At 39.8% G+C, this 21,324-nt stretch overlaps 1 protein-coding gene across 2 annotated transcripts in view; it reads right to left on the minus strand.

Moving 5' to 3' along the window:
- grik4 (glutamate receptor, ionotropic, kainate 4) overlaps positions 1–21,324 on the minus strand; it is a 272,058-nt gene that overhangs the window by 69,257 nt on the left and 181,477 nt on the right. For both annotated transcript variants that reach the window (XM_069148046.1, XM_069148047.1), the window contains 3 exons: positions 18,792–18,957; positions 11,208–11,386; positions 7,821–7,874 (listed from right to left, as the gene is read on the minus strand). In XM_069148046.1, the coding sequence (XP_069004147.1) occupies positions 7,821–7,874; positions 11,208–11,386; positions 18,792–18,957 (399 nt within the window). The remainder of the gene's footprint in view (positions 1–7,820; positions 7,875–11,207; positions 11,387–18,791; positions 18,958–21,324) is intronic.

A 21,324-nucleotide genomic window follows, 5' to 3' on the forward strand; every position in this document is an offset into this window, starting at 1 on the left:
TGATGTGATTTATTCAATCCTGCAGAGTAGCTTGGATCGCAGGATACAAATCACTTAGATGGAGGCATGGAACGGGGACTGAATGTGTGTGTGTGTGTGTGTGTGTGTGTGTGTGCGTGCGTGTGTGTGTGTGTGTCGGCAAACGTGTGCGTCTATGTGGAAGTGTGCAATCCCTGTTTGTTTTGATAGTTTGTGTGCATGCCTCCATCAGACAGGCCCTTGTGTGAGTGACTTGTGTGTTTGTGTGTGCTGCATTAAGTTAAAGCTGAAGAAGCTGCATGATGTCGGCTCCCAAAAACAAAGTTGTCTTTTCACAGTGAGAAGCGATAAAAGCCCTCTGGAGCTCTCCAGTTTCTCAGCTTTTCCACGATTCATGTTTTTGTTTTAATCGCTCCACTCACTGAGACCCAAGGGCCAAGATTTCTATCAGATCTTACAGTTCGGGCCCAGGATATTAACGGATGGTATTAAGTGGACTTAATGGGGAGAGATGAAAATAAACTGGCACTGAGAGCTTTATCACATAAAATAAAGGAAACAGCGTTTGATACAATCTGAGTGATGCTTGTGTGCTCCTTTTCCACCTCATCACCTGCGTGTCTAATTCTGATCAGCACCATCAACTAAAGGGAATTTGCGTTTCTAGATTAACATTACATTATCCAGGACCAGTGGCTCGAAAATCCCAGAGCAGAATTAATGTATTAAGAAGCACATAGCATGTTTTAGAGAGCGTTACGAGGTGGTACTATCAAAGTTGTGTGGCTTCTAACAGAGAGAAAGGCAAAGGAAAAAAAAAAAATCCATCTTCACCCGAGGCAGCATCCACTGAGGACCATTATCTCTAATGATGGTCAGTGAATGGTGATTCTTTCACGTCCATCTTCTCCAGAGAGACCGTAGAAAAAAAGCCAACATGTAAAAAAAACATCTTATAGCTATGATATACTTGAATTGTATATTACACAGTTTGAAACAGCAGACTATATTCACTAGAATAGGGTAGCATAACGTGATGATGATGCATTTGTACCACTCGTTCCTTGCCTAATTTCTCCCCAGATTAATACCATCAATACACAACTGAATAAACCAAAATGATGACTGAAAGCAGTCAGATCTATAAGTGGCCATGACAAAACCCCGAGTCAAGACGGGTTGCTGCAGGAAGACGTTGATGAGCGTCTTGAGATGATGATTCAGGGGAAACAGATTAGGCAGGGGAGCAGCCTGGCAGATCGTTAGTCAGGGATGTCAGGGCCAGATACAAATGAAGTGTCAGCAGAGGAGGAAGGCAGAGGTAGAGGATGGTTGGACAAAGTAGGGGGACACAACAGATAGAATAAAAAGATGAAGATGGAGGACACGCAGAAAGAATAGAACATTTAAGAATGATTTATGTTTCGTCTTCACAATTTGTAAGACAATTGTGGCATTTCACAGCAGTAGTTTTCTGCAATTTCCAACTATAATGGTGTACATTGCTAGCAATTACATGAACTCATTTTAAAACATGCATAATTAATCTCACATGCCCCTGTTTAGAAATCCATATATAGATCATCACTTTTAATAATGCTGCATGATTGATGATTACCAGTTACAGTTTACAATCTCAAGAGGTTATTCATAATCTTAAGAGGCTACATGATGTATGTATTATAAATACGACAGCATGTTTCTAAACGGTGTCTGCCTTTGTTGTGAAGCAAACATGTGTTGCAATATGTATCAGAGTTAGTGAAGCAGACAGGTTTCTGAAGAGTTTCTGATCTTTTGTGAAAGTGCTATAACTACATCCAGACTATTTTTAAATTTTTTTTTTTTTTTTAATTTTTTATTCTTTGGCCAGAATAGCAGGGTAAGAAACTGAGAGACAGACACATTAAATAAAGATCTTACAAAGATTCAAAAATACAGACATGATAGCTTTACATTTTGTATTTTAGATAACTGATGAACTGGCCTGTCACTGTATTTATGATAGTGTGGATTTTTATGTACGTCGGTGTAATGTAGGCTTAAATTCAAAACAAAAATCCTTCTCCAAAAAGAGAGTTGTTTCAATCAGGATGAACTCATTTTTAACATATATATATATATATAAGGTATACGTACATTATGCTCTAAAGAAAATCCAACTTGGATTGCATCGGCGAATGGGAACAGAAACAAAGTTTAAAAACTAATAAAAGTGAGAATATGAGAGTACAACTCTTTAAAAAAGGTCCACCTCAATGTTCAGCCAGACTCCATTAGCCAGTAAATGTGTGATGTTATCACACTGTTTACATCTTGACCCTCCAGGCTCAATTGTTTGAGTTGTTGGCATTTAGTTTTAGCGCTGTCTGTTGTGAAGATGAAACACTGACATGTACAGTACATTAAAAGCACTTATGGCACCACTGGTTCAGTTAAATGGCAGTGACTAACCTCAGTAAACCAAGTTTTGTTTATTCCAGTAAAACATTTGACGTTATGAATTTATTTATTAGCATTAAAGAACTCTCCAAAATACAGAAGTACAAAGCTATGTGATCAGTTTAGACATCAACTTCGTTTGTTCAACCACATCAGTCATGCTGGTAGAAGCAGAGCCCAAATTAGCATTAACCACAGTATCTACTTTCATTTAAACCCCCTGCTTAACTCTCACTTATTCCATCAAGTTATTATACCACAGATAATATGAAAACTCTTGACAGCAAATCAAATTAATTAGGGGTTTCTCTGATCAGAATACATCTTCGCATCCATGACACCTAGTTTTACATGGGCACTGACTCAAATCTACATAAGTTAAAATTGGGGCCATCAGAAGGTGTTTAAACTGGTGCAAAACATTTTTTTTGATATTGATAACATATGTAAGGAGAGCTCTATTGATGCTGTAAAAGTCTCACACTACAATAAAGAAATAAAGAGCAGAAATCATATTTATCAGATTAATTTATGGAACCTGAAAAGAAAATGTCTGAATTTATGAACTTTACAGTACAAATAAATCTCATGAAAATGTTCTTAAAGCCAGCACACTGAATACTGAAGACTCACCCCACTGAGCTTTACGTGCCATCTATAATGTCCACATACAGTGCAGTATAATAACACACAAGCTTCCATTATTGAAAACATTATAGGTTCCTGAAAGCAAAACTCGTTATCATTATCCTGAAAAACTGATTGCTTAATCCTATAACTCTGTGAAGCTTAATGAAGTCCAATCGATGTTAACGCATGGAAAATCATTTCACAGCGAACCCTGTGCACTTAAAAAGACACCCCACTTAGAAAATGCATCAGCCAATTACTACTGTGTTTAATTTCATCAAACAAAGCTTGCCGTATCTCAACAGAAAATTAACACACACAGTCAGTTGCTCATTTCACAAAATCCTGCATTCTTCTGATCTTATTTTTTTTAAAGTGATGCAGAATCTTTCTGATGTCGTTAACATAATCACTTTCATTAACATGACTGTGAGAACAAAGTAAAGTAAGTATTAGGTCACAGGTCGCCTAATGTAAATGCTTTTTAAGGGGGAAAGATGAGGCATTAACTGATAAGAGTAACCTTTAAACAGACTTCAAGAAATGTTATTTGCTCCCTGAGATGATGAGAATATCAGGACTGGAACACCCGCTACCAGTAAAAGTGTGTATATATATATATCTATATAAAGTAAAGTAAGTATTATTTAAATGAAACATGACATTTTACTGGAACACCCGCTACCAGTAAAAGTGTGTGTATATATACACACACACACACACACACACACACACACACACACACACACACACACACACACACACACACACACACACACACAGACAGACACAGACAGACAGACAGACAGACAGATTAGTGATCGTATAATCATCATCTTTATCAGTCATCTTGTCTCCATCTGTCTGTGGCTCTATAATCACTATCAGAAGGAGCCCCGGAGGCTCACAGGAAAAGTATTGGTATTTCTTATACAGTGAATCAAATTATATCACAAACTTGAATTTTATCAAACAATGATATAAAAGAGTTAATTTGTCAGTCCATTTAAAAAAACAAACAACAAAAAAAAAACAACAACACTCAATGCAGGAGTTGCAAAAATGAAACATGACATTTTTCTTGAGCCGCTGCCTCTGAGGTCACATGTAGGCCGCTACATCTAGACTGCAGTTATAGCATAGATTAGAGGAGCCCAATTTGGGGCCTGCGGGCCAGGTTTATTTGTTTTGGCCCACCTCAGCATCTGACAAGCTTGTGCTTACTCTCCTTATTCTTAACTGCTGGAAAATCCAAACTGTAATGATTATAAATTGTAAATTGTATCCAGCTAAAAATGACATAGTATGTTTTATGGTACTGTTTTATGGTAATAGTGCGGTTAAACTTCCCTAATAAATTAAATTGGCCTACGTGTTAATTACGACAACTGATGGTATTGTCCCCGTCTCCTGCTAATGCTTGTGCTATTAATTCTGCGTTCTACGTCAATGTCTTTGGGCTGCCAGTCAAGATTAAAGATCGAGGTAGTGACACTCTGACATGAGAAAATGTAGAAAAAATTGGCAAGACGATGGTTTTTGACAATAATTTCTGCAAAATAATAAAATCATGATTACAAAAATTAATGCGTAGTGTTTTAATTATTCTAAAATGAGAAGTTCGATTTAGAATGTTAATTTTCAGAAAAATATTTTTAGATAAACAAATAAAAAAATTAAATCATTTTTTATATGATTTTTTACCTAACACAATATTTATTTTTGACCCACAGCCCTCCATCCATGATACATTTTTGGCCCTTTATAAGAAAGAATTTGGTCACCTTCTGTAAAGCATTTTGAAATCTGTCTGTACGTTTAAGGCAAATTGGGATCCACTAGTAATTGAAACCTTTGTGATTTTAAGTCAGGTTGAACAATAATTACCTTTTAAGTACAGAAGAAACTAGGCTATAGCTCCCATGAAAACAAGTGCACCAGTGCCTATGGAGTACATTCTTTCCTCAAGCTGTGAAATTCAGCTTGAAAAGGTCTGGGACTTGTGGGAAGTGGTGTTCATTAGGCCTTGTTTTAAAAAAGGAAACATTGAATAAACAATGGCATTAAATTGTTTTTTGAAAAACTGCTCCATACTACCTTACCTAGACAAATTAAATTACCAATAATATACCCAAAAGGCTCTGTTCAAAGGCTGGTGTTTTAGTTATTACAGTAATGTTCAGGGGCTTTTCAGATAGTAAATCTCATATTATGTAAACAACAATTAACTATGCAGTACTAAAATGCAATGGAAACTGGCAGGTGTAGCAACAGTAACTGGGGTCAGGGTGGGGCTTTGCAAATAGTTCGTTTTGATGGAGGTTAGCCATCTCAAGGAAAGTTATGGAATGACTGCTGCTGTGATATTGGCCTATGTAATGTAAATAAAAATGAAATACTGTTGTAGGCAAAGAAAAAAAAACCTTTGACTGGGATGTGCACCAGCTTCTCAAGTAAACTCTAAAATCATACTCCTTGTATGCCTTGTGTAGGTTCACTGTGCTATGAAAACATCACAGTGGCACTGCCCGTTCTAAGTATTTAAGCTATCATTTTTCTGGACAGGAAATAGCAGTGTACTTTTATGAGAGGATGAAGAAGCGACCGGAGCAGTCAAGGTATTACTGTCATTATTAAGTATATTCCACATAGTGATTGTGGAATATGAGGGAACGATAAACAAAAAAAAGAAAGAAAAACTTAATGCAACTTGATCCTGTCCTCTTTGGTCTAAAAAAAACCCACAAACAGCAGAGCCATTTCAAACCACAATAAATAGAATGAATTACTTAATATGACAAATAATGAGACAAAAGTGCTTCTATTCACTCAAAGCTTCTGCATCACATCCCCGGCAGCCAGTGGCACACTGTTGCACATTTTAATGGTGTTAGCTGGAGCTATTAACGATGCTGTCACAAAGAAATAGCTGTATTTTAAGAAGATTGTGGTAATGGTAGTGTGATAGTATGGACGTGGGGTCATCGTCTAGTATCTACCATGAATCTGTGTGCTTGGCTGTGCCCTCCAGCAGATCTGCACAGCAACACCAGAGGAAATTGATGAGGGAGCTTATTTAGTTGTGAATACAAAGGAAAACAAGCAACTTAAAAAAAAGAGTGCAACAATTAGAGAAGTGACTATGTCAAGGGCTATGGAGGAGAACATGAAGATGGCAGCAGCCCACTCTTAATGAGTCATATATCAGCTTGATATGATCATCTCTACAGCGCTATTAGAGCAAAGTGTTTTGAACCTCATTAATTTCCATTAGGGATCAGCTATCTGCTCAGTTTACTGTAGCATAAATTTTTCTCCAAGCCGCTATCATTGTGATCTTACAACAACTCTCACAGATCCTTTAACCTTTGTGACTAAAACCCATTATTCTCCAATTTAAGGGCCGTCCCTTTAATATCCAGCAGGGATATGCTCAGACATTTTGATGGCCAGTGACTCAAAGAAAAAAAAGGGGAACACCTCATCCCCAACTCTTTTGTCCCCAATCCTCATCCTAATGTTTGCACAGTAGATCATATGAAATAGTATGTAAAACGCTTGGAATAAAATATTTTTATATTTAACAAAACTTGCTGATGTGACTTTATTGTATACCTAATGGGGATGAAGTATTGAAGAAGTGCCTGTTCGATATTTCTGTCATAAAGACTCAGCTGTTGGCCTTCTACTGCTTTGAAAGTAACTTTGCAAAAATGCATTTCCCGTGGCTGTCTCCTCAGCTATTTCTCTATTTGCCTCTGTCATCACTTTTCAGGACACTGTCCATTGTAAACAATATGCAACATCAACTATGAACCATCATTTACCAAGCTTTGCATCCCACAGTATAATGCAATGTGAAGAAATCAACATAAAACAGTTCATGAGCACAAATAGTTAAATACAAAATAATTATATCTTTACATAAAATGTAAAGCTTACAAGTTCAAGACACTGATCACAAAAAATATAAACACCGTGTGATGGGGTCTACGCAATTAGAACCAATTCAGAACCAAGTGCTCCTCTTGAGCTAACCAGCCAAAACAGCTGTAAGTAAATCACTGACAAAATGAGTTAAAACAAAAAAAAAGTGTGTCATGTAAATTCACAAATAAGGAGGGAAGGAGGGAGGGAAAGAAAGAAAGAAAGAAAGAAAGAAAAAAAGAAAGAAAGAAAAAAAGAAAGAAAGAAAGAAAGAAAGAAAGAAAGAAAGAAAGAAAGAAAGAAAGAAAGAAAGAAAGAAAGAAAGAAAGAAAGAAAGAAAGAAAGAAGGAAGGAAGGAAGGAAGGATGTGTAAAATTATTCTCGACTCATTCATCGACACAAATGAATGTTGATGACTTCATTGTTCATTCAGTGGGAGCTTGGCCAGCTCTACAGTCATCATTACGACAAGAATGGCAGCAGAAACAACACCAAAAGCAGTACAAGTAGGAATTATAACAATTATTATTATTTATTTGTTGGGTCCAAAAGTGCACTTCAACCAATGAAAGCAGTGACTGGAGCTACCACTACACTCTGTCTGTAATTTGCAGTCATGAAATGAGGGAGAAAATCGACTATAAACCCCCCGATATAATGGAGCTATGCAACGACTCCTCTGTCAAATCTCTACCCATTCAATCATTCACTTGACTGAGGAGTACCAATTAAAGTGTGCTATTTTGATACCCTACATGAGCACAGCATTAGAGCACTGATGTGCTTCTGTAGGTGTGAAATCTAGACTCTAAATGACCACATGCCATCTCCTGTTTGCTTACCAGAGAGGTGAAGATGTAAGTGTAGTAGACTGACAGCATTCCCAGCTCGGACGCCTGCAGAAGAAAAGACAAGACCGGGAAGGGGGAAAGATAAAGAAAAATGTAAGAAAAAAGGAGTACATGAAGCACAAAACAGATATTTGAGGATGTGATTTTGAATGAACAGAGTTGGAGGTCAGATATACACAAGAGGAGGACAAAATAAAAAGCAGAGAGAGTAAAGAAAAGGGGGAGAGAAGTTGAGAGGTCAGTGATTCAGTGATACTCAAGCTCTTCTCTGAGCAGACAGATCAAATCCACATCTTGATAAGACCAGACGCATTCTTATCTGACGAAGGCTCTCAATGGAGCAATTAATTTCTGAGGTACATTAGTATGCCGCTCAAGCCTCTGTCTTACAATTTGATTAAATCAAAGTCAGAGTGAGGAGCAGTTGTGAAGGGCAGGGTGAACTTTTCATAGTTTCATTTCATTAAAGTCATTATCAAAAAAGAAAATCAGTGAGCTATAGGCTTCAGTTTAATCAGGCTGTAGTGCACATTATTCAAATCTATAAATATTAAGTGTATATATACATAAATCCAACCAGTTTTAAAGAACATCCTCTTTTTCCCAAAAATTGTTTTTAGAAATCATCATTTAACCTCAACTGGAAACTTTCATGTGCATAAACTAAACCTTACGCCACTTCCGAAACACTGCTAATAGAATTTATTTTCCTCACCTGGTTGTACTGAAATTTACATATTTACATAATAAGCAGCTACTACAAGATGCGGAGGTTACATATCATTAGAAAGACTTTAATTACAGATATTTAGCTGTCAAATCTGCAAAAAGTGTAATCTCTGTGGGTATTTGTGTGTTACTGGTATGAGTGTATGTCACTCCAATGACGAATATTCAGCAGAAATCTTTCACAGGAACATAAATAATGAACTACGCGGAAAGACAGAAAGGCACTTATTATCAAAGCGAAAACATTCAAATACATCTTTGAAATGCAAATTACCTCTCAAGATGCTTTCATAAAGCTTCCTCCTCTGAGAATACGGAGTCCACTATTACTTTGAAACTACTACGAGGTTGACTATGTCAGGAAATGATATGATGCGGGGAGGCTGCTTGTTTGCATGTGGCCCTGAGGTTAAACACATCACGTAGAGCAAGCTAAAGCCATAAAGTGGTTTAGATTTTTCTCACATATTACAAAATATGGGAAGTCCCATTTCAAACCATTGCATCTTTTCTTTGGGTGAACTGTGCCTTTAATACAACGGAGGAGAAGCTGACATTGCTTTGGTCGCTGCCCACATTTCATTCACAATGAACTGTAGAAACAAACAGCTGATGGAAAATCCTTTTGGTCTACTTTCGTTGCATTCACAAGCTTCGCTGCCTTTTTTTTTTTTCCACTTTTGATCTCCTCGTTGTTCTGCCACAGCTTGTGGTCAGAGTGCACTCGATTTGCACTGCCTCCGTATACATGGGCTCACTTTCTATCCCACTCTGGTTCTGTGGAGCTGTGAACAGTTGAGGCCTGACTGAATGAGATTACATTCAGAATGCTAACACGGCTGACCTAAACCGCACCGAATGCCAAAACCTCAGAGAGTGAGACCTTTGTCTGAAGAGGGTTTGATGTAAGATGTAAACAGGACCAACAAGGGGGAATTTCTTGCATGACAAAGGACGACTCTGTCCCTTTAGACAAGCTGGGCGCTCTTATCATCATCCGAGACTGGCAAATATGCCGGCGCGCAGCCTTGATATGTTAGACAACTACGTACTCCACACAAGAGGTGTGGCTGCCAACTTTCCACCCCCCTGCTGCAGGACAGGCTCATGACCGACAGAGAGACTAACAGCCTGACATACGGAGCAGACAAAAGAGTGAGAGATGGAGAGATGGATACACAGGACCCCCTGGTAGAGGAGGTGTGAGGAAATAAAGTGAAATCGTCTCCTCTGCATTTTGGTCAGAGAACACAGAGAAGGGAGAGCAAGAAGAGAGAACAACTCCATATTAAAAGTAAGGAGACAGACTGAGGAAGAAGGGGAACAGAGAAAGAGAGAAGCGAGTCCAGCCCCAGTGAGGACTCCCGCTGCTCTGTGGCCCAGGGTTGCCAGGGTTGCTATGGTGACTGGATGACCACTGATGGCAGTTTAAAAACGTTATTGAGAGTGAAAAATACTGAGAGCTATATCATGTAGAGAGACTACTTTAGAGAGAATGAGTGAGAAAAAGGTCAAAAGCACAAAAAACATCTTCTCTGTCCGACTCCTCCCAAGCCACCTTTTTCTTCACTTATTGTCACTTCCATTATGGCCATGCATCCAGTGCCTTACAGAAATAATGATGCTTGTATAAATCACTAAGAGACCATATGCTGCTGCTGTATCCTCGCTTCCTCAACTCCCACACTCACCTATTCATACACTCACTAATTACAAGACTCCAATCAAGAGATGCATTGGTACTATGTCGGAGTCAATGTGGCCGAGGTCTTAATAATAATCTCACATTGTTATGTGCTATACGCAAAGAAAGTACAGAAAGGGTTACATTGTTGAAACGCTGACAGAAATAGCAGTCATTGATGTTGACAGTGAGATGTTTTTCTCACTGTGAACTCTGTGGCTTTGCATTTTATATTCAAAGTTCAATTTTTATGTCCAAGATGTTTTTAGAGAAGGAAGCAACGCATGGATAACACATCTAAAGGACATGAAAGAAGCGTTCCACCCAAATTACTTTCCTGACTTTGATAATCGCTGGTTAAACATGCATGGTGTTAAAGACTAGACAAAAGGGCTCCTTCATTTCTTACTCACATACATCAACAAAACGTTGCTGAATTCTCCCTTTTGCACAATGAATCACTGAAGTACAACTTGATTTCATGTTTTAATCCATCTACATCAGTTTGATTCGGCCTCAGTTTACTCGCCTTTTATTTTGGACAAAGTTTTTTGGAGTCTTAAATTCTATAATCCCTTTCTTTTCAAATCTGTGCCCACTAAAGTGGGTACATTTTCACTAACCATCTTTTGATTGAAGACAGCACGTGGATCGAGGTCAATAGGACATTTCCCTTTTTTTAAATCGTCCGCACACTACTTGTTGAGTCGAGTGAGGAATACAACCTTTACAGTTCAAAACTGAAGAATAACCAACTTTCTCTCTGTAAAAAAAAAAAAAATCCCTCTCCACATTTATAATCACTTTCAGCCTTGAACACTTGTTGCCGCCGGCGTTTTCCTGTTACTTTTCAGTTTTGAAGTGTATGAGAAGTATATAAATGTGGACTGGTATTAAGCTAGGACTGTATGGAGTAAAGAAAATCAGTGCAAGTGTATCATGGTATTCAAGTGAACCATACTAACCCGTTCCAAAATGATATGTGACATGGTGGCATTGGCATCGACTATAATGGTGGCAGTCTTGTCATCTCGAATCTCCTTCAGGAGCGGGGTGGGGTCCTGGCTGTCATCAAGCATGCGCACAGACAGAGTCTCCTTGGAGATGAGGAACTGCCTAAGGAGCTGCTCCAGGTTCAATAAGCCTGCCGGGAAGACACACGCACACACATGCACACAAAAGAAAAGAAAACATATGAGAGAGTTACTTGCAATGAAGGGAAGACTTTCCTAAAGGGGATGGAGCTTTACAGTGCTAATCTTTTATTTCTAAGTTAAGAAAATACCATACATAACCAAGAAGTTAAGGAAAGTTAGGCTTATTTAGGAGGTGATGCTTGATCTTGTAATGCCGCTTTAACTTCAACTTAATGAACAAGTGTAATGAATCCATAAAAAAAAAACCTGTAACACAGGAAAACGGGAATGATCACCTTTAATTGCAATTTTTGTAAAGCTATCAAATGCAAAGCGACGTTTCAGCAACTTCTCCTGTGCTCCATCCCATGGTAATAGACCGTTTGACTCCAGTTGGGTAAGTGGGATTTGCCCTAATTAAAGCATAGCCGACTTAATCAAAACGCTCCCCGCAGCATTTTACCAGTCACTTTGCATCCATATATTAGCAGACCCTGTGAGCTTCCTATATAGGAATTTAAACTAATACACAAGTTGTGCTGCAGAGAGAAAATACAACCTGAGTGAATCTAAGGGCCCTGGTTTTGTGGTGGTAAAATTGAGTATTTTCCTGACCTTGACATTTACTTTGCCCACCTGTTTTGTAATATGGTGCCAGGCACAGAGCGCATGGTGCACAGGTGTGAAGAGAGGCACAAACAGATGGGATGTTTATTCAAATGAAGCGGCACAAGGCGAAATGTGTTTTGCGCTGAGAATGGATGTCTCAAAATAAGGTCTGTTTTTTCAAACAAAGGACAATCTGTGGCTCCCTTGATGATTTCATCATCAAGCCCAAACTAAAACTTCGGATAAAATATGCACCAATAATGGAATCATGCTCAAAATGTAAATAGATCATTTTAATGAAACATTTCCTCGCCAGTTTTGCCCTTTAAATCAGCAACACAAATTTATGTTTGCTAAGGTTAAAGCATAAATGTCAATAAATCGGTCAGCACTTATTTATAGTATAAATAAATACAGAGTCCATAAAAGTCCACAGCTTCTCCCTCAGTTCATTAACTCCACGCTGCCATGTCGAGCCAGCACTACATATATGTTAATATATCTGCAGCCTCTCATCTGGTGCTGCATACAGACCCTCCGCTGGGTTTAACTGCATTCAATCACCTGAAAATGACCCACAGGCTGCTATTACAAAAAAAAGAAAAAAAAAAAAGTACACACACTTGACTTTTGGTAAAAGTGGCATTTCATGCATTTTATGATATGATGTGACCATTTATGACCTAAGGTGCAGTAGCATTAAGAATGAATTAGCATTGAAGTAATGCAGTCTATAAATAGCTTCATCAACACTTTTTTAATTGTTTGTCTGTCATTATAGTTGTAAAGTTGTCAATAAAAAAACAACAACAAAAAAAAAACACCATCTGGTTGCAGATTTGTAGTGTGATGTGTTCCCGTTTTGCCAGCATGCTCCATTGTTGAGCTACAATTGTTATTTTGTCCCGGGATTGTTGCAGCTGTTTTGGTGCACTGAGATCCAGGATGCGACTGGCTAAGGATGCACTTATTAATTATCACACCCTCAGCTTTATATTCCATTTCACAAGGTCCCTTTTAACTTTGCATTGCTGCACCTGCTGCTTGGAGACAGCCACACAGTCAGTGTGCCCTACATCTACCACTTTGCACTTCTGGGATTCAAATAGTGCCCTACGAGTAGAAAACCACTGTGTGCTGGCCTCGCCTTGACAATTTTGCAGATCTAATCACACCCATGTGACATTTCTTGATAGTGGCAGGAAAAAAGATATACTAGGGGTACATAACTCTGTGAAAAAGTGTTTTGCATCAGCACAGCCTCCACCTAGTAGCTCCATTATAAAGTAATAGCAAAATGACATGTGACAGGACAGGCGAGCGATTCATGTCACATGGAGACCAAATTTAATGTAGCAATTTTAAGTTATCAAGCTCACTCCTTCAGCTTCTCCAGAGCACATTAACTCCAGCCACAGTCCTGTCCCAGTTGCCAGCATCATGTCTAAAAGCTTCTGTAATTATGTCTCAGTGTCTGCCTGTCTTATAGCCTATCTGTATGGCAGTATATCAGAGTGTGTGTATTTGCCTTCCTGTACCTGGCTGCATGTGTCTGTGCACTCACGAGACATCACTCCTGGCTGCGGTTTGCCAGCCTGCCTGCGCCTCCAACCTGTCAGATCAGCTTCCTCTGTAGTATAACGCAGAATAACTTTGATGAGCTTGAAATAGCTTCTGCTAAAGCACCCTTCTTGTCTGCCTCCTGCCTCCACTCTCTATCACGCCTTGCACGGCATCAAATGCAATTTTGTGTTGAGTTCATGACATTAGATGGTGCACTGTACCAGATGTAGCTGGCTAAACATGGCACACACACACACACACACACACACACACACACACACACACACACACACACACACACACACACACACACACACACACACACACAAATAGAGTGACACACAAGAAAGTTCATATTCTCTTTAGTGTTTTGGCTGCACGGGATTCAAAGGAAAGCGCAAATCTTTTCTTTCACTTGGTTACTCTGCAGCAGCAGCCATGTTGTTCCCTCACTGCTTGCTCTGGTGAATCGGTTTCAATCAAATGAAAATCATGCAGCAGAATGAAAAATGTGCTTTTCTGTAGTTTTCTTTGTATAAGTCCTTGTACAGAGAAAACAAGTTCTGTGGGATTGTGTCTGTGTATGTTTTCCTGAAAAGAACAAGTCTCTTCCACAGAATTGGAGGCAGCCTGGGTGTGTGTGTACTTGTTCTTTTGTCCTTTAGTTTAGATCCTGAAGACGAAGGGCTTTTTTTTTTTTTTTAAGAGAGGAGATTTTGGATGCTCTCTTCTTCATAGGCCTGTTGGACTGTTAATTTAAAAAAAATAAATTCAGATTTTTATTACCCTGGACTGAAATCTGAAAGAGATGTCACTCTCTAGCTCGTCACCTTGCTGTAGTAATGTACAGGTGTGCTGAAGGACCATGTGACATCACTGTGTGGCACTTGTGTGGTTACAGGTACAACAAAGCACACACAACCAAATCCATCAGGTCAGGTGTGAAGTTACTATTTAAGGAATATAGCTTTAAGATAAAAGCAAGTGTTGTGGTTGGCTGTTTAAAGGTAGGATTTGAATCTAGAGAATGCAATTTATTCTCACAAGTATAGAAGCATACACTTTTTTATGTGTCTTACTCAGACACACGGATAAAGGTGAGGGCTGACATTCAACTTAGGCAACCACTCATTTACCTTTCACACACGGACACACACACCCACATACACACACATGGACGGACACACACCCATTGTACTATTATTAACAGGAAGCACTTTACATTCAGTAACCACATGTGTCTGTCAGTAATGTGGTCTGACGATAATGAACTAAAGTCATCTACAAATAACAATGAGATGAGAATTAGACAGGAAGCAGCAACACAACAGCTGTGATAAACTACGAACATGCAGGCGGAAGCTCAGAAATATAAAAAGATTTTCCAACATCAATCTAACACTGCTAAAGTAACACAGGTGATGTGGGTGTAATAATAATAATAATGTTATTTGCAGTCGGATTCATGCCGTCAGAAGGAATGAGTCAATTCCAGAAATAATGACGACCATTAATCAAAAGCTTCCTATACATGTTCATCAAGAAATGTCACCGTATTAATGTTATCCAACCATGTAACTCTTCTTTAGCTACCACCCAGGCAGTAAACAGTATTTTAGTGAAGACGGAAATGAGTAAATCATCCTCTGAATGATGTGCTGCTCTTCAGTGGAGAGAACAAGCAGCTGGGCTGATGCCAACGACATGTCAGAGAGAGAGAGAGCGGTTCTCTTCACACAGCCACAGTTTGGAAATGATAACATGAACTGAATTTGCTGAAGAGTCTGTTGTATTTCTGCAGAGCACAGTGTGTATGACCAAGTAACCTAAACTGATTGTGCCTTTTACATTAATTTGGCGATAGACATAATAACATTTCTAACCACTATCAGCACCAGATATGAAAATGTAAAATGTAAAAATAAGACTACAAGGTCACGGGCGAATACGAGACTGAAATGTCTTCAGTTTCTGTCGACTAAAATTAGGCCAAGACGGACCAAACTCTACGAGAGTATGAGTAAAACTATACCAACATCAGATGACAAAACTGTCACAGCTGAGTGAAAGTACTAAATGACTGTAGACGCCTTTATGATGGTAATGTCACAAAGAGTGTGAAACATGCAGACAGCTGGAGGTAAGAGAGAATTCTAATTCATTAGATGACAGGATCATGCAATTATCACCAGAAAAAAAGAACAATTATCCTCAGGCGTGCGGCATAAGTGAGCATATCATAGGTATAAGTTTATAGGTGGTATAACTATAACTATAACTATAAGTAATACAACAAAGTAGAGAAGTGCTGTTTCCTTTTATAGTTGCAATGGTACATTGCAGTGAGCAAAACTGGCAGACCCTGCTCTCCAGCAGTGCCTATCGAAGGAGGGAAAAAAAAAAATGCTCTGCAAGCATTTGCGACCTACTGTTTAGTGAAACTTAGAGTTCCTCTACCTGCAAATTTTCCCAGATACATTTCAGGGCTTATTTGATGTTCTTTTTCCACTTACTGACAGCTGCACCAATCACCTCAATAATTGAAAGTGGAATGCTGTAGTAGTGTCTCACGGTGCCCGAGAGTGTGTGAGCTTTGCACGGTGTACAATGCCAGCGAATTCTGTGTATGCGTTTTTGTTGTTATTGTTTCTTTTTGTTTGGCAAAAATACTAAAAATACTCGATATGCGGGGCCTCACGGTAGGTCTGAAGGCTCACATCCACAGACCTTATTCTGGGCGAGAGTTACAGAGCCGTGGCTGCTCCGGCACCCACTGCCATCAATAGCAAGGGTCAGCTAGATTAATGTCTGTCCTGGTGAGCACCATTCTTTTGGGCACAGCTCCACCTCGACTCCTGCTTCCTCAGCCATTGCTGGAAAATATTCATGAATTAGCCACGCTCTATTAGGCTGTCACTGGCTAGAGTGATTAATGAGGCCGGCACATGTGGACGAGCCGCCGACAGCAGGCTGCAAACCAACCAACTGACTGTGTGAGCTGATGAAGAAGGGCGGGGCTGGTGGAGCCGGAGCCAAACTCAAATCAGTTTCAGCTGATTGCTGAACGCAGACCTTAACCCACACACACCCAGATACAGAGAGAGAGAGAGAGAGAGAGACAGACACACACACACACACACACACACACGCACACACACACACACACACACACACACACAAATCCAGGCATTTTGCCATATGCTGAATTTTCTATTGAATAAATGGGGGTCACATGAGAGAGTGCAATCAATACAGCCACGTCATTTCCTGGACCGTCTCCCGCTTGTCGCTAATGTATAATTCCAGCGTGGTTACCTCCTCCCCTTCTCTCACCCTAGTTGCTACATTTCACCTCTCCTACATCTGCCAAATGGCATCCTCTCCTCTCCTCCTCTCTCATTTCAGACTCTCCTCGCTCTCCTCTATCTACCTCTCATCTCCCCTCATTTCACTTATTTTAATTTCATTTCCAGTCTTCTTTTAGCCCACTGACACAGAATGAGAACCTCCCCACCGACCAGTACACCCACACACAACCAGAGGGAATAAGAAATGCAATGTTAAAATACGTTTCTTTTCTTCAAACTTGCCAATATTAAAGTCAGAGGGTGCCTAAAAGGTTCCCAGTTCTGGACTGAGCTTTAATGATCAACTCTGTGAATAATAAATGTCACAGAAACAGAATCTGAGCCCCGAATTGGAAGAATGACTGACAGGTACAGAAACACCTCGAAGGAAAAAACAACTAATGATATTATTTTGACCCCTGAAGTTATAATGGCTAAAATTGCTGGGGTTAAATGGCAGAATTTATTTTTAGGAAGTTTAATTAATTATTTCACCGCAAAACGAAACTTTGATTTAATTAGAGCCCGACCGATATATCCTGCGGCATTTTATTGGTCGATGAAGACGTATCACAGATACATCAGTATATATGTGGGCTGATATACACCAATATGAAAACTTAAGGGGGAGAATTAGGAATTTTTCTGTTTGTGTAGGTTTGTATGTAGTTTTCTTTCAGACAATAAACTAATTAAATATCCTGCCTATATCACATATTTTTGATACAAGAGTCAAAAGTGTTTGATAACAACATCTGGGGGATCATTGCAAAGAATTGTGTTTATATAAATTGTATATACACTACATAAATATATATAGAATATTGGCCGATATATTGATATAGGAATTATTTTACTGCAAATTTCAGTATTAGAAATGTAGTATTGACCAGGCTCGAGATTTAACACACAAACCATGGTGCTTTAAGGGACGATTCTCAACTTAGAGGGTAAAAATGAAAGCGGACTCCAAAGCAAAGACCAGAAGACAGCCAAAGAGGAAGTTGAAAGGCAGAAGAACTGAGGATTGAGATAGCCGGGGTAGGCGGTTCACAGCGACTCATTGCCATATCCGGGCTGTCAGACACATGGCTGATGTCTCAAGCCTTTTTCTTTTCTTCAAAGCCTTGTGCTGATTAGGAAAAAGGTTAGCTGGTGCCACTCAGGGTCACAATGCCTTTGTCTAGGGAGTTGTAATTACTACGTGCTGGACTATAAGAGGGTGGGAACAAGTCGTGATTTAATCTTCCACTCTATTTACGAAAATAACTTCCCTTGAGGAGATTTTCAAGCTTTTTTAAGGTCATTCAGTCAAGTATCCTTAGAATCTAACAAGTGCCTCTGACATCGGGGCGGTCAGATCGCTGGTAGTTACAGCTGCAACCTTCATCCTCGTTCTCTTTTGTTTGTCTTAAAGATGTGTTTTGATGAGCGGGCAGTGTTTTAAGGCCACACACAGAAATTAAAGTGAGAGTTAAAGGTTGAAGACAGATTATACTGGAAAGAGCATGACGTGCTGTATCATTATTTCAATTTAAGGATGCCACTGATATGGAAGAAGCGAAAGGATTCTGCAGTAAATGTAATTTATTTTGGGATGCAGTCATCGGGTGTGTTGCTGCGAGGGACTCGTGGCTGTGGAGTGCAGCAGCTGCTTCAGAAGGAAGCGTGTCGCAGGGTGAGATGTTGATAAGCGCCGCATCTGTTGTCAGAACACAGTCGGCGTGCGTGCGTGCGAGAAGCCTGTGCCTGCTAACACGTGTTAAAGGAGAGCAGACATTAAACAAAAATGTTTGCACTTTGTCGCCAGATGCAGGGAAGACGGCGTGTGAGCATTCTCCACAGGTGTGTATGATTGTGTGTTTTGTCACGAGGGTGTGAATGCGGTACTCACAGTCAGCCTGGGCACAGATGAGGCAGGAGGTGGTGCTGTTAAAGAAGGTGAGAAGGCCGGCCACAGCCAGGCTGATGTCGGTATTAGTTGGTCTCAAGTCCAGAGTGGTGAACCGGGGGAACTGGACCTTCAGAATGTCCTCTGGAGCCACCTTGACATAGGGCACCTGCACAGAGATGTTCACATCAGATTTCCATTTCAAACATATCCTGTTGAAGATTTTGACTCTTGCAATACATGTTCATGTTTAAAAATGCAGCAGACGTCTGGAGACATGGCAACCGTAAAAGAGATAAAAACAAGAAAATATGTGTTTGAGCTGCAGGATAAAAATAGTAAGCAGTCAAAAGAGAGAATAGCTCTGAGAAAATCAGTTTAATCTGTTATGATAAACTGCAAGCAAGGATAACCCAGGGGATTGTGGAAATGTGCATATACACAACGCACATATTTTTCAGTGACTGAGTCACTGGAGCTCATGTAAAGTACAAGTCTGGATCTAAAAACTTATTTTTTGTTCCATCCACACAAACAAGGCACTTTTAGAGAGATCCTCAGTATGACGCCCCCTCACCAGCAGTTAAAAAAAACATTTATATACAGGGCTCAATGAGGACATGCCCAACTGTGCACTTAGGTGACACTTTTACACACACATAAAAAAACATAACAGCATTTCTGACCAAACTTCTGGAGTGATGCAATAATACTGTGGATGAGTCTTGGCGCAGTTGGAGGAGTATTACACAAGAAAAAATGAAGTCCTCATTAGTGATGTCAATATGGTGACAGAACAGGTGGAACCTTTTCATATCCTGGGTCAGAGACCATAAGGACCATCAGTGACACATTAGTTTTACTTTGGCTCAGTACTACAGGAAATAAAACAGTGCCAATGAGATGAAAGTGCTTTTATTTGTGTTTGAGTTGTAGTCCTTTTTATATAAAGTCTTCACTTTTTAAGGGACCAAAACTAATTGAATTATTAAACATGCACTTAAATAAGCAAATGAAAGTATAATATGTAAACATCTCTGGTCCCTGATCGATTGAGATCTTCAGCCAACACATAAACAAAAACAGGTTATCTTCCCTGTTGATTCTCTGTCAGACCTGAACTGCAGCTTCCAACAACTGAAACTTGTGCTAACCTGACCACTTATACATAATATCATGGTCCTGAACATACCTGGAGGATCATGATCCTTGGGAGCTGTGTGTAAAATTTATCAGGAATGGATTGGAACAGCTTCAAACACCCTTAAAACTACATCAGCATCTGAGCCACATAGTCACTGAATAGAATTGAATGTGCTGTAGCACAGCAGCAACAACAGAAAATGATTCACAGTCTAAAAAAAACCCCGCAATGTGTGTTTGAAAATAAAAACAAATATTTTTGTGGTTCTTCTGTGTTGAACGTAGCACCGTGTGTTGAAGTAATTATGTTTCTTTTCTTCCTCAACACATCTGTGCTGACCAGGATCGAAATTTAGACTGAATATTGTTTAAGTATTTCTATAAAAGGGAAACTCAGTAACTTACAGTACAGTACATTAAAAGACATAAACATACACTGATGTGTTAGTCATCAAAACAGAGATGAAACACGAGTAGTGAGGACAAGAACGCCGGCAAAGCTTTCATTAAAAATCAATAAATATACAATTCTTCCATCCCAGCCCCACTGAGAGGGTTACAGTCTCCAGCGAGATTGATTGCCGTGTTTTCAAAGTGTTGATTTGTTGTAGCTACAGAAATATCTGTATTCCTTAGCTGTCCCTAATGAATTTATCATACCACCCTTGCGAACATGTATGTCTAACACAAGCTCATCTGGGCTGTCAGAAGGGTAGTTAAACACACTGCAGCCAACATTGCAGCCTTCAAAGCTCCCTGAACACAGCAACAAATCTCAACAGGGTTGAACTTCAGGAAAATCCTAAATTACATTACACCCCAATTCAAACATTACTCCCATCTATTTTCCTCCAATGAAACCCATCTCTGCTTCAGCTCTCCATGTGATGATGTGAACGGATACCTGCTGCCAGGGCTCACAGTGAGACCTGGCAGGAAATAGGGGGGAGAAGGAAGGTGCGAAGAGTGAGGCAGATGTCGGGTCGGTCAGCTGGCGATGCAATGCAGCAGAGCGCGGTGGGGCTTGAAGGGGATGCAGGAGGACATGCTGGGTCCGAAAGGAGGAAGAGGGAAGGGAGCCTCTTCATCATGGCAGATTGCCTGTCTATGCGGTTCCCAGTGCCCATACATTGCTTTCCCGCTCGCACCCATATCCCCTCGATTGGTTTTCCATCCCAGCCCATCAGGGTGTAATGGAGTCCCTGGGTGTCTGGATGGATGGAGGTGCGGCCACTACTGACAGCTTTTGCTGGAGCAACATTCGTTCCTCTCAAGGAGTCCTAAAATCTGGGTAATAGCCGTATACCGCACTGGGGAAATGTGCCCTTCATCTTCCCTGTTGCATTTGTACAATTTTTCACCACCCCTTTCTCATTCCTTTCTCTTTCTCCAC

Source organism: Embiotoca jacksoni, unplaced genomic scaffold (genome assembly GCF_022577435.1).
Source record: "Embiotoca jacksoni isolate LCO1_2020_lvr unplaced genomic scaffold, fEmbJac1.0.p SCAF_14, whole genome shotgun sequence".
NCBI lineage: Eukaryota > Metazoa > Chordata > Actinopteri > Embiotocidae > Embiotoca > Embiotoca jacksoni.